This window comes from Platalea leucorodia (genome assembly GCF_965183815.1).
Source record: "Platalea leucorodia genome assembly, chromosome: 7".
NCBI classification, from domain to species: Eukaryota; Metazoa; Chordata; class Aves; order Pelecaniformes; family Threskiornithidae; genus Platalea; species Platalea leucorodia.
In genome coordinates, this window is record NC_138829.1 from 56772121 (window position 1) to 56785681 (window position 13561).

Below are 13561 nucleotides of genomic sequence, written 5' to 3' on the forward strand. Positions count from 1 at the left end.
TCCTTAGGAATCATAAATAGCAGTAGTTTAGAATTTTTATAATGAAAGACTTCACAAAAATGGGTGGTCAGAAAAAAAATTCAGAATACTCAACACAATTTTTTTTTTTTTCTTAAACATGGTTTGTTTTTGCATATTTATATATTTTTAATCCAACACAAAATTTACTATAGTTTTAATTACTGGAGAAAACTAGGTAACTCGTCTCCTGCTGCCATTGCAGCTGATATTTTTCCTCCAAAGCATCCCTAAGTACCTGTCACCGTTCGCCTTCTAATTCCTTCTTACACTCTGCTGTGTTGGGGTGCCCGCAGACAGCTTGGCAGGGCTTAGGCTCTTAGTTTGTCTGCAAAGCTGGCCAGCAGGGTCTTACTATTTCTCACAGCTCTGCACGTCTGTCTGTAGTCAACCATTAACCTCTTGTTTTTTCAATCTGGACTGCAAGTTTCTCATAAATGGAAAATTAAATTATTTAATTAAGTTCTTTAAGGAGCTTTCTTGAGGGAAAGCTTGGGAACTTTAGGGAACATTCTTGAGGGAAAGCTCTTTAGGTTTGCTTATACAGTGATTTTGGGAAAGCAGCAGCCCAAATTCATTCATTTGGAAATTGATGACATTAATCCCTCTTTGAAACCTCTGGGTACTATTAAAGCCAGATTGGCCAAACCCAAGGCTTTTCACCTAAAAACTCAACCAGTAGAAAATGCAAAACTGAAGAGAGTAACTCACATGGTAAGACATTGTTATATCTATTTTTTCCCCTGTTCTCAGGAAGTTCAGCAGCAAATTTGGGCTGATGAACACCAGCAGACTTGAGTTCCTATAACAAAAGAAAGATTCATGAGCACCTGGGTCCTGGTTTAGGAATCATACACACATGACTGAAACAGACAAATACTCCAAACACTCCTGGCCTTTGCTGTAAAAGTAGGCATGTTAAACTGGAATAAATGACAATAAAAAATCAGCTTTTTACAAAGTGGGAGGGTGACAGTGGCAAACCAACTAGAGAAGGGATTAATACAGAAAGTAGGAATAGTAGAGTGTTTAAAACCCAAAGATAGGCTTTAAAAACCTAGAAACAGTTTTGCAAAAATACTCAATGCTGACATCAACTGCACACTCATTCTGACCCTAAGGCAGTGAGCTACTTAGCATAAGCCTTGCAGACGGTACAGGGAGAAAGGGAGCAAGTGTATCATGAAAGGACTGAAGGAAGCAAAACCTGAGAGGAAGGCAAGGCTGAGCACCAGCCTGCAAAGTACAATAAAAGGGACAGAACTTGATCTGGAAAGAAGAAGAAAGTCAATTAATAGGTTCAAGGAGATGGAAAAAAATGAGATTCTTTAACAGCAGACATGACAACACGGAATCCTTACTGACACTCGATTCCTGTCTTTTGTACTTTATAACAATTGAGCTTTAGCACATTTCATAGAAAAACAGTTATGGTCACTAAGGAAGTCATAATTGCTGTTTCTCTGACTGCTTCTTCGAGCTATTCACAGGTGTGGTTTGCAAATCACGCCTACGCATTTAAGGATTCAGCGATATTAGCAAGAGACCTGTCTTGCTGTGCAGAAAAACAAAAACAAGATAAAAAAAAAAGTGCAAAGAAGTTAAATAGCTTTCCCTAGGCTAAATCTGTAGTGCAACTAGGGCAAGGACACTGGAGTCCTGGCTCTGGTGAGAGCTCTGAGCAGAAGGCCATGCTATAAGCTCACAGATAGAGATAATGGTTCAGGATGTGAAGTATTTATCATGCACTTCAACTAAATCTGGAGCTGAATCAGGGAAAGGAAGGCTATACATGCGGCTTAATAATCTCTATAATAAAGGTCCTTTCTCCTCCCCTTGAATAACCCTCGCGTATGCTCCATAGGAAAGCTAATTTGTCCTTCCAAAAATGTTTGTCATGAAGCTCTCTCCACTGAGGGTACATACCTCATACTCTTCAGCAAAACCACAGTTGGAGTCAGCTTGCTGCTTCTTAAAGTAGGACTCAAAGTTCTCCACTTTAATCATTTTTGATCTACGATGAGAAAAGCCATGTATTGGTAACTGGTACTAAGTAAATAAACCATGAATTCAGTTAATGTGTTAGAAAGTGGGCTTTACTTACTTCTTGACTCTTCAGGGGAGGGTGAGAGGAAGAAAAAAAAAAAAGGTTGATTAGACACATGCAGCTGTATTTTTCACTACGTAAATCTAAGAATGACAGCATGACTGTTAGTAGCAGCCACAAAACTGTGCATTTACAGGGGACGGGAAATCAAGCATAGCATTTAACTGATCTGTTAAACCAAGGAGAGCATAGCACATCCTTCAGGAGAAGAGTGTCACAGAAGGTGTCAGTCAGCTGCTTCTGTGCTCTCATCAGACTGGCCACATTCCCTCGTGTACTTTATGTCAACTATCAAAGTACACGCAGGTGAAACTTCATGTGATGCTCTGGCCATGCCTTTCCATCAGCACAAAAATTGGTGCAAGCACCAATAATGTCGTTCAATTGCACTGCCTGTGACTTCCAATATATTGTGGTTACCCTCCCATGGCCAGCTTTTACAATCTCAACATTATCCAAACTAATGGCTCAGCACAAAGTAGTCATAAAGCAAAGGAAAACTCAGGCCACAGTGCAGAATTTTGCCTATGTGCGCTTTATCAACACTTTGGATTGTTTCCTCAATGTGCACAGAAACCTGCGTTTCATCCAAACATCCTGTTTTTCAAAACTATGTGGAGCATTTGTGTCTCCAATAGCGATTCATGAAGTGAGCGCTCAAATCCCTGTTGCAGCTCTAGACATCTCAATCAATATGATTATTTTTAGTCTGCAGGCTGGAGTCTTAGAATTCCATTAAGAATGAATACTGCAAAATTCTATACAAAACTGCACAGAAAACAAGTATCAGGGTTCAGAGTAAGTTTTGCAAATATCACTTGAGCTCAGAAAACAACGTGTGAAAGGATATGGACTCACTTAATTGGAGAAAAGGACACTTCAGTATTTCTTTTATCTTTCCTATAAGGCGAAAGAAAACAACACAATAGGTTCACAGTAGAATTTAATGGAACGCATATGAGATTTCTGACGACAGCTATTTCCTGTGCCTCTTCAGAACAATTTCTTTTAAAGCATCTCATTCTGTGCAAGAAAACCCTCCTGAGGCAAACCTTACACCTGGACTAAGAATAAAATACTTCATCCTTCATTCAGTGATGTTGTGCCATGGGACTGTTTCTTTCTATTGGAACCAGAGCATAACGCCTGAACACAAAGCACATAGTTTGGTGGACGAAGTACATCCGAGGGATCTGCACCGCTACCTAACATCTCAGGAGAACTGCACTAATTCCAGAATCCCTACAGTAAGTGTTCAACAGTGATGTGTCAGTGGTACCGAAAGTGGTAGCTGAATGAAAATAAGTGTTCCTAGCTTTAAAGGAATCTCTTCTCATTATTGTCCACAGCTACTGGACACGCTCGTAAGAATAACAGCAGTTAGTCAAAGAAACTAAGAAAACTGGACTAAGGGCCCTACAGCTAACTCTTTAGAAAGGATGTACCACATGATCAGAAACAGTAAAAAAACCTTTGTGGAATCTTCAGTCCCAGATTATTTGGAAAAGATAGGAAACAGAGACCAGCTCAAACCCTAGGCAACTCATCAGCTTCTGGAAACTCCAGAATGGAAGTTTCATGTGACAGGCCATCAAGCAATTAAAAAGTGTGATTAATGGATATTTTCAAATAAAACCATCTAAGATACAATTACATGTGTCTTTTAGCGCAACGATTTGTGATGTTTGCTCGCTTCCAACTGAATTACTGCCATCAACATGCACGAATTCAGAAGAGCTAAACAAAACAAATCTTAACTCGTTAGTTTCTAACTATGGGGTTGAACAAAGTCATTTAACTAATTTGATACATCAACTCTAATCTGTAACGTACAAACAAGATTTTTAATAGAATGTATTTTAAAGTGTCATGACAGAAGTGTATAAAACAGGAAGAGAGGTCTTTTTAAGAGAAAAATACAGAAGTGAAACACTGGTGTTCCTCATCACAACAAATGCAATAATGAACACACATTACCTTCTCCTTCTCCAGAATATGAAACCCCCTATAGCGACTACAGCCAATATAGCTAAAAGGCATCCAATAACGGCTCCAGCAATAACACCTGATAAAAGGGAACAAGCATTACTCATTATTGATTTACCTCTTTGGCAATGATCCAACTCAATCAACATGCTACAAGAGAACCTCACAAGTGACAGAACACACTCCACTCTACTAAACATCTTTTCTTTACTGTGTCCTTTAGCAGTACCAGTATTGAAAGCTCATTAAGAATAACAAAACAAGTATGATAAGTTAATAAAAAATTGGAATCAAAGGACCAGTATTTGCATTCCAACACACCCACTTCTTATTTACCAGAACTGTTAGAACATCAGCTGCTTTTTGCTACTTGTTTCTGTACCAGTCTCACTGTCCCATCCAATTCCTGTTAACATGCCGTAAGTAGCACAGCTTTTGGTTACTTCCACAGTGGAAGTCATACATGGGAAAAAGAGGTCACCTGCAGAATTAGCAAGGTATGAATTTACAGAGCAGTGTCACTGCAAAGCTAGAAAGGAACAGTCCATCACAGGGAAGCCAACAGGTGGTCTCCTATCATGAAAATTGCCATAATTAAGGAATCTCTGCACAGTGCGTATGTGTGAAGCTGCCAGTCCCTATATTTGACATTAACTATACCTGGATCCTGGGGTAGCAAAACCGCCTCAGAACAGGGTGAAAATGATACATAACTCTCTTCCGCCGCAATGATGTTGGCCATAGTAAAGGTTATATTAGTGAAACCTGCAACACTTGCCCTGTTGATACAAGAGAAGAAAAAAACCCACAGGTACATTACATGGTTTTAATAGCCTTAAGCAAGATCCGGAATCTTTTCATTAGAGGATCTTTTAGATTTCAACTGCAGCAAAATTAACCAAACAGCAGTTTGAGATAAATACCTGTATGAACGAAGTGGAATCAATGGTCCGTTTTCATAGCCATACATTGTATTTCCCTTGCCTACATTAACGATGTTTGTACCATTCTGAGAATGGAAAGAAGGTGATTTTGTCTGCTCTGTATCTATAACATATGTTACATAGGTGACTGTCATCTTCTTCTTGAAATCTTTGTATGTGTTTTTCAATTCAGACTTCAAAGACTCACAACCTTCAGGAAAAAACAAGGATATATGTGGTATACATCATCCGATGATTTTATATCAATCAGCACAGTGGCCGATATGGTTGTATTACATTGTTGTGTGTCACATTAACCACAGTTGTCATTACTCCATAAATACTGCCTGAAATGAAAGGCTGAGTGCAACAGACAATCTCAGAAATCTCTTCTGCTGCAGTGCAATCTACTGAACTACCTCCCGACTCCCCGGTGTTATTTGCTTTAATCTCCTTTTGGTTTTACTTCTATCATGTATAGCGGAGCTTCTCTGTAAAAGTACATTAGTGGTCGATTCTGGTGTCCTTGTGGACAAACTTCACTAGACAAGTCACTCATATCCATACGCACTCTATCAACTATCATATGTAGAGAGTACGATGCAAACAGTGTAGAAAAAGTCAATTGGTATTTGGTAACATTGGTGCTACCCAAACAGCATCAAGCCTCATTCAGGGTGACACTAAACTCGTCCTGACCTATACTCCTTTGTTGTGTCTTACAAGAACTCTCACACCTAAACCCCAAGAGACAAAAGAGTTAATTTCTACCTTTTCTTGACATAGACAAGCATTGGACAAAACAGTGACCAGAAGACTTCTGTCTTCTTCCAGAAGACTAAGAAGAACGTGCTGCCGCAGTCAAACAGTGACCAACAGGACACCATCTGCAGAACAGCATCACTTTACAGTGTCTGTTGTTAGAAGATGAACCCTAGAAACTTGAGGCAGATTATACAATTGAGGCACATGTGACCTAAGAGGTAAAAATCCAGCTCAAATTACCAGTTATCCAACAACTCAAGAGCAAGTAAATGGATGTAAATATTCAAAGTGTTAAGGGAAGAAGAAGAATCTTGCTCATTTGACTGAAGTTTGCATACATTGCTCTCTACTGACTGCCTTTACAAAGCTAAAAGCTCCTTCTAAAAGCAGAGATAGTATTGAATTCACCTTTAAAAAGGAGAAGCCTTAAAGGAGCTCTGAAAGGTGGAAAAGCTCTAGTAAGTTTTCTACAGTTGTGTAGACAAGGTTTGATCTGCCACCAGTACAAAGCTCTCATCACCCTGTTCCTGCACAGTTATGGTTGCAAGACAGCTCTTCTAAAGCACTAATTTGGTTACATTAAAAGAAGCTGAGGTTACAATTAACTCAGTTGCTTCGAAATGGGTGTTCAATACTATCCAAGGTATGTTATATGTCCTGTTTGGTCCCTAGTTTCCATTCCAAAAGGATGTACATCCTGGGTTATAACTGCAGTTCCTTGTGGATCTCTTGGATATCACCCTAGGACATCTCAAACAGCCTTAGACACCATTGCTTATACAACTGAATTAAGTCCCCTCTGTCTATCCTGAAGGTAATGACGTCCATTTTAAGACGGAGAAACACTTCTCAAACATCACTATTTCAACACTATAAAGCTGAAGCGATGCTTGGCCATAAGGATGGTTTTCTGCTCCTACCAACACACTTAGACTCTATATTACAAATACAGGTGATCTTCCTTCCTTATTTCTCTCAGTCACACCTTGAAAGTCCTCTTTCTTGAATACCTTGCAATCAAAACCACACAGAACACACTGAATCTCATCAAGACTGAACAGGACTGGCTGAAGGTACAAGCAGATCTGTTGCTGTGTGCAAGAGACTGACATTCAAATCAGCAACTCTGGGGCAGCTGAGTAGGCATGTGAAAAATAGGAATTTCCTGGACTGATGTACTACATTATATATATATCCGGGCATTTCTTGGACATATATTGTATGGAGAACCACAGAAGAAAGATCTACAGTCAAACTGCTGCAAGATGAATTTCCAGTGTTAAGACAAAGGATAAGCATGAATGTCAAATTCCACCTGGGGGAAAACTATCTCCATCAGCTGCTTTATTTCCTCCGCTGCACTGGCAGAAATGAAAAGAAGTTCAACCAGAACCTACACTGCAAAGGTAAGTTCCTTAATTTTATGATTTATCACTAGACATTCACCAATTAAAGGCATTCCTCTGTTTTGATGCTTTGAAGAGGTGAGTTTAATAGACTACCCTCTAGCTTTCCCTGGCATTCAACCTCCCATGGCATGTAATGCTGACACTGCTATTCAAGCCTTCCACCTGCACCCCATCTCTCTCAGTTAATAAAGTGTTTTAAGTAAAATCAGAAGGAAAGCGCTTTCTCTCTCTTTTTTAAAAGATCCTACTGCAGATATCTTCCAGCTGAAGAAGGGAGGGAGAAAAACATTCCACATTCCACAGTTGCTTATATTAGTAGCTCTGAAAATTATTCTGTGGGGAAAAAAAAAGGATACTACACAATCTCATGGCAGGAATCACTGGCAAATCAAGGTGGCAACAACACAGTGGCAATGCATATGAGACTTGTATACAAGGATAAGTCAGGCTGGAAAAGGCTGAGTGAAAACAGTGGCTTTCTGAAAAGAAGGAGTGATCTGACTTCAAGCAAGCAAGGTATTTGCCTCATGATTTTTGAAAGGTGATTGAAAATACTGAGTCAGCTTTTTCTCTGTCCATTTAACACCCATTTAGAGTTTAAAACACAATGCTGTGTGATAAATTGTTTCACACAGCTACAACAGAATATCGTAATATCTTACCTTGTTCTTCTGTTGTGAGCACTACTGCATAGGCTTTTAATGGTCCATTCATTGGCTCAAAATCAGGGAATTCAACAGACAATGAACTGTGACTGACTGCCTTGATTAAAGGAGCTTTGCTTGGAGCAGGTGGGTCTACAAACAGAAATATTTTTTAGTCCCTTAATGACTGATAAAGTTTCCCAAACAAGAAAATGCTCTATTACTAATGCTGTTCATATAATGCGTATTTATTGTACGTCACATTGGACTTTGCATGAATGTAGTGTTTTATTCATAATCTGTAGGCTAATAATGTACTGCATATCAAGTTTGGTATTCTGCAATCATGAAGTTAATATTTTGATCCTATGAATATCTATCATTCTCAAATCTTAATGCTTACCAGTAATGCTTGTATTGCAGATTTTCTGCACTGGAGTGCTTTCAAAGCTATTTGAAAGAGTTGTAATATTAACAGTATAGGTGCTGAAATAAGCTAAAGATGCTGTTGTGAAGGTTTGCTCTAAGCCTTCTCTCACACAAGGTAGTCTCTCTTGTTCTTTTTCCAATGTATCATTAAATATCCTAATTTTGAAGCCAGAATTTTTACCAGGAGGACATTTCCACTTAAGAATTAGGCAAGATTGCTTGGCCACTGGTTCACACTGAAATGAATTCACTGGGGCAGGAACTGGGGGGAGGAAGAAAAAAAAAAGAGGAGTAAGAAATCAAGTACTGTAGTAAATAGAAAAAGCTGTCTATTTGTTTGTAATTTCTGTGTATAAACATTTGTAAAACTTCAGTATTCCTTTCTACTTTTAAAAAGATAAAGCTACTGCCTACAGAGACTTGCTACGCTATGAGGAAGAGAAGTATTTAGCACATTAAGTACAGAGGCTTACTCTGTGCTCTCAAACTCCTCTGCAGACAGGTTTACTGAGAAAATTTAGGTTGAATATCTGTCAAGATCAGCAAAGTTTTCAAAATACTGTTCAACCATTGAACTTCCTACTCTAAGAACATTTTTAAAGTAGTATGGAGATTGACACTAACTCCCTGTATAATTACATAAAACTCTTAGTGGCCAACAAATAAGAAAATGAATATAAGCTCCGTGCATTAAGAGCACAGCCATTAAGAGCACAGTAGCCATCCTTAAGAGCAGCAACTACAACATCAGTTTGTGTGAAAGTCCTATAGGACACAATATAAAAATTGCAACTTTATGACTAGATACAAAAAGATATTTAAAAAGTTAATGTAGCAGTAACACTGAGAAGAAAGGTCCCTCTAAACTAAACAGAAAACTTGCCCTTTAATGCCAAAACTCTTGTTAACTTCTACAATTGTAACACACAGCAAATTTATTTCCTCTCTTGATGAAGTATTTGGTACTTCCAAATACAGGGGTAAAAGGCTCATGGATTAAATTATTTTGTTATTAAAAAGGGGTATTATTTTAAGAAACTAAGGAGAAGCAGAACTGTGTACCAGAAGAAACAGATTTAGCTAACAGATAGATGTGAGTGACTGGGACTTATTTGTACTGCATTTTATAAATATTTCTTTTCATTCAGTAAAGGAAAACTGTCAGCTACTCCTACAAATATGGTGAAATTAGAGAAGGTTCCAGGATTAAAGTCTGTAATAACAGCTCTGGTGACACTGCATGTCATGACTTTGGATCTCTGTCTTGTAGGTATAGTCAGAAGAATTATCATCTGTGTCCCATGGGAAAAAATCAGACACCAGCATACTCTGCCCGGAGGTGGAAAATGGAGCTGGGCTCTGTGAAAGTCAAGACAAGACTCCATCAATGCTCACGAATATTTGCTGACAAACACGGACAGAAAAAAGCAGAAGCACAGCCACACTTCCACGTTTTGGACAGACTGAGCACTACGAGTAGCCAAGCAGCACATTCACAGTACCAGAGATTCCCTTAACGGGTTCATCCTGGGGCACCTCTGGAAACCCCACTGAGGAACTCTGGGACAGATTCACTTCACCTCAGTTAAAACAGAACGAAATGAAGGAAAGGACACAGCAGCACATATTCACAACATGGGGGAAAAATGGACACCATGCCTAGCATGAGGAACACAGGAGCACCTCAACATTCTCCTCTCTGCTGACGAGCTGAGCAGATCAGTGTGGCTGAGAGCCACACAGCCCAGTGCTGCCCACAGCCCAGCTGCAGCCACGGGCCCCTCCAACAGGGTAAATTCCCCAGGCGCAATGCCGTGTGTGAGAGCCCTTCAAAATAAGGACCTGAGGGCTTCACCCACAAGGAGGAGAAGGCAACAAAACCTCCCACAGAACCCCCCTCCACACATTAACATTGCTGACTGCAGGCAGGCCGTGTGCAGCACTTCTGCCTCAGACAACATTGTATTTCAACCCTCGGGCAGGTAGGCAGAACCCTGTGCTGCGCAGCAAAATACAGCCCAGCAGGAACAGGGCTGCAAGCAACTGTGACTTACTTGTAGGCTGGAGTCTGGACACCCCTTCTCCTTCCATCTGACTGTCATTCGCTACTGCAAATACTGTGAAATTGTACATCGTCCCAGGGATTAACTCGGTAATTTCGACTTCGGTGACATTGGACATCAGGTTCCTAATAAAGGTACCATTTACAACCTCTATCCTGTACGTGTAGGAGTCAGAAGCAGTGTCATTCACCACCCACGTTAAGTAGACAGAAGTCACACCAACGTATTCTGCCTTGAGATCAAGAACTGGGCTGGGCTCTGTGAAAGGCAAGACAACAATCTGTCAACCTGCAAGAACATCTGCTCACAAACATGGACAGAAGCAGCACAGGCACACCACTACTTCATTCCCTCCACATAACTCATTGCTCAGAGTGCAGGAGCACCCCAACAACATCGCCAGAAGCTCACGGAGGCTTTTGCATCAATGGGAAGCTAAGGGAAAACTCAAGAGAAGTCATCTTGAGTGGGATTCATCTCCCTTTGACACTCCAAAGCAGAAGCACACTCTGACAGCACTCCCAGGATTTTGCTTGGAAATTCAGAGATGTGGTCAGGAAAGATACAAGGTTGCATGGGAAGGCGGGGAAAGAAGAAGGTTGGGTATCTGTGCACAGCAAGAGGTAAGAAACATCAAATATCACTGGAAGAGGAACAGAGGTGATGACCCAGGCACCTCGCTCCTTCGCCACCCTTCACTCCCTGATCTCACTCCTGAGCTAGCGCTGCCTAAAGCTCACTCTCCTGCTGCAGCCCAATGGCAGCCACAGGCCCCCAAATGGCTGAAGTTCCCTAGGCACAACATGCTCTCTGTGTGGGAGCGAATTAAAATAAGAGTCTGAGGCCCCCATCTTCCAAGAACTGAAGGCAGCAAAACTGCCTACACAAATCCCAGGCCAGGGAGGCAGGTTCTTGGGAAGAATTCCTTCATTGTGTCACAGGCCTTGGTGACCACCTTCAACAAGCACTGGTTTTGAGAGGTTTTGTTTTACTTTGTTTTTAAAAAGAAGGCTATGTCCTTTCCACACAAACATCTCTGCAAGCAAGCAAGCAAAGCACAGCACCTCTGCCTGGAACAGTATTAAATTTCAGCCCTCAGGGAGGCAAGCACAACCCTGTGCTGTGCAGCAAAATACAGCCCAGCAGGAACAGGTGTGCAAGCAACTGTGACTTACTTGTATACAGGATTATGGACACCCCTTCTCCTTCCGTCTGACTGCCATTCACTACTGCATATACTGTGAAATTGTACATCGTCCCAGGGATTAACTCGGTAATTTCAACTCCGGTGACACTGGACATCAGGTTCCTAATAAAGGTACCATTTACAACCTCTATCCTGTACGTGTAGGAGTTGGAAGCAGCGTCGCTCACTGCCCACGTTAAGTAGACAGAAGTCACACCAACATATTCTGCCTTGAGATCAAGAACTGGGCTGGGCTCTGTGAAAGGCAAGACAACAATCTGTCAACCTGCAAGAACATCTGCTCACAAACATGGACAGAAGCAGCACAGGCACACCACTACTGCACTCTCTCCACATCACTCATTGTTCAGAGTGCAGGAGCACCCCAACATCATCACCAGATGCTCCTGGAGGCTTTTGCATCAATGGCTGCATAACAGAAAAATAAGAAAGAGGCATCTCAAGTGCAATTCATCTTCCTTTCACATTCAAAAGCAAGAGCACAGGTCACATTGGTGCCAGCACTCCCAGGGTTTACCCTGGCAATCCAAAGAGGTGGGCAGGAAGAGAAAAGAGTAGAGGGGAAAGATGGTGCTGCATGTCTGCACAGCGAAAGGTAAGGAACATCAAATATCACTAGAAGAGGAACAGAGGTGGTGACCCAGGCACCCTGCTCCTTCTCCAGCCCATATGCCCTGAACTTGCTCCCATGGCAGAGAGACCTTCTCCAAAAACCCTCTCTGCAGCACCCTATTGTCTGTGCATCTTCAAAACAGGGCAACTAGCCATTACAGTCAGGCAGCACAGGAGAGACTTTTGGGAATTGACTGGAAAGGTAGGAGCACACATGCAGGTACATTTCAGGACAGCACAAATGATGGGAACAGGAATCTGTTTCCTTTCAAATATACCCTGTGGAATAACCAGGCTGGGCTACAGCCTTGCAGGCCAGCTCCAAAATGGTCCCTCCAACACCACATGTCAAGACTTTTGATCCTCAACGTGGAAAGGTGCTGGATGGCCAAAGCAGTTCTCCTGAACTACTGTTGCCTAAATCTCACTCATCTGCTGCAGCCTGATGGCACCTATGGGCCCCCAAATCACAAAAGTTCCCTTGGTGCAATACGCTCTGTGTGACATCCCCTTAAAATAAGGGTCTGAGGCCCCCATACGCTAGGAAATGAAACCAACCCCCTTTCCCAAATTTAGACGATAGAGGTTCTCAGGGAAAAATCTGTTCCCTGCATTGTCAGCCTTGGGGACAAACTTCACCAACAGCTTTCTATCAGGTCAACGCTGCTTCTGCACTGTAACATCCCATGATGGGCAGACTGGCCATCTTCAGCTCCAGGACCAAAACATCATCTCTGTGTGCCACAGTACTAAATTACAACCGTCAGGGAGGTAGGCAGAGCCCCGTGCTGCACAACAAAATACAGCCCAGCAGGAACAGGGCTGCAAGCAACTGTGACTTACTTGTATACAGGATTATGGACACCCCTTCTCCTTCTGTCTGACTGCCATTCACTACTGCATATACTGTGAAATTGTACATCGTCCCAGGAGTTAACTCGGTAATTTCGACTTCGGTGACACTGGTCATCAGGTTCCTAATAAAGGTACCATTTACAACCTCTATCCTGTACGTGTAGGAGTTGGAAGCAGCGTCGCTCACTGCCCATGTTAAGTTGACAGAAGTCACACCAACATATTCTGCCTTGAGATCAAGAACTGGGCTGGGCTCTGTGAAAGGCAAGACAACAATCTGTCAAGACAGAGAAATAAAGAAAGAAGAGCCACAATCGCATTTCCCTATTCCACATAGAATGAGCATTATTTGTAGCCAAGCAGCACTTCTACAGTATCAACGCCCAGTTTCAGACATTCATGCTGGGGCATCTCTGGAAAGGCCACAGGAGTTCTGGGGGATATTCTCTTTATTTCATTTCACATGCTAAAATTGTTTGTTTCCACAGCGGGTTTTCAGAGAGAGAAACAGATGGAAATCAGGGAAGGAAGCAGAGTGCAGGG

At 41.6% G+C, this 13561-nt stretch overlaps 1 protein-coding gene across 1 annotated transcript in view; it reads right to left on the reverse strand.

The window, feature by feature from the left end:
- Positions 1-13561, reverse strand: part of PTPRJ (protein tyrosine phosphatase receptor type J) — a 79255-nt gene that overhangs the window by 9483 nt on the left and 56211 nt on the right. The window contains exons 8-18 of the mRNA XM_082318014.1: positions 13007-13273; positions 11520-11786; positions 10336-10602; positions 8256-8543; positions 7871-8005; positions 5035-5245; positions 4772-4890; positions 4103-4190; positions 2984-3025; positions 1945-2032; positions 730-820 (exon numbers count right to left, since the gene is read on the reverse strand). Of these exons, the coding sequence (XP_082174140.1) occupies positions 730-820; positions 1945-2032; positions 2984-3025; positions 4103-4190; positions 4772-4890; positions 5035-5245; positions 7871-8005; positions 8256-8543; positions 10336-10602; positions 11520-11786; positions 13007-13273 (1863 nt within the window). The remainder of the gene's footprint in view (positions 1-729; positions 821-1944; positions 2033-2983; positions 3026-4102; positions 4191-4771; positions 4891-5034; positions 5246-7870; positions 8006-8255; positions 8544-10335; positions 10603-11519; positions 11787-13006; positions 13274-13561) is intronic.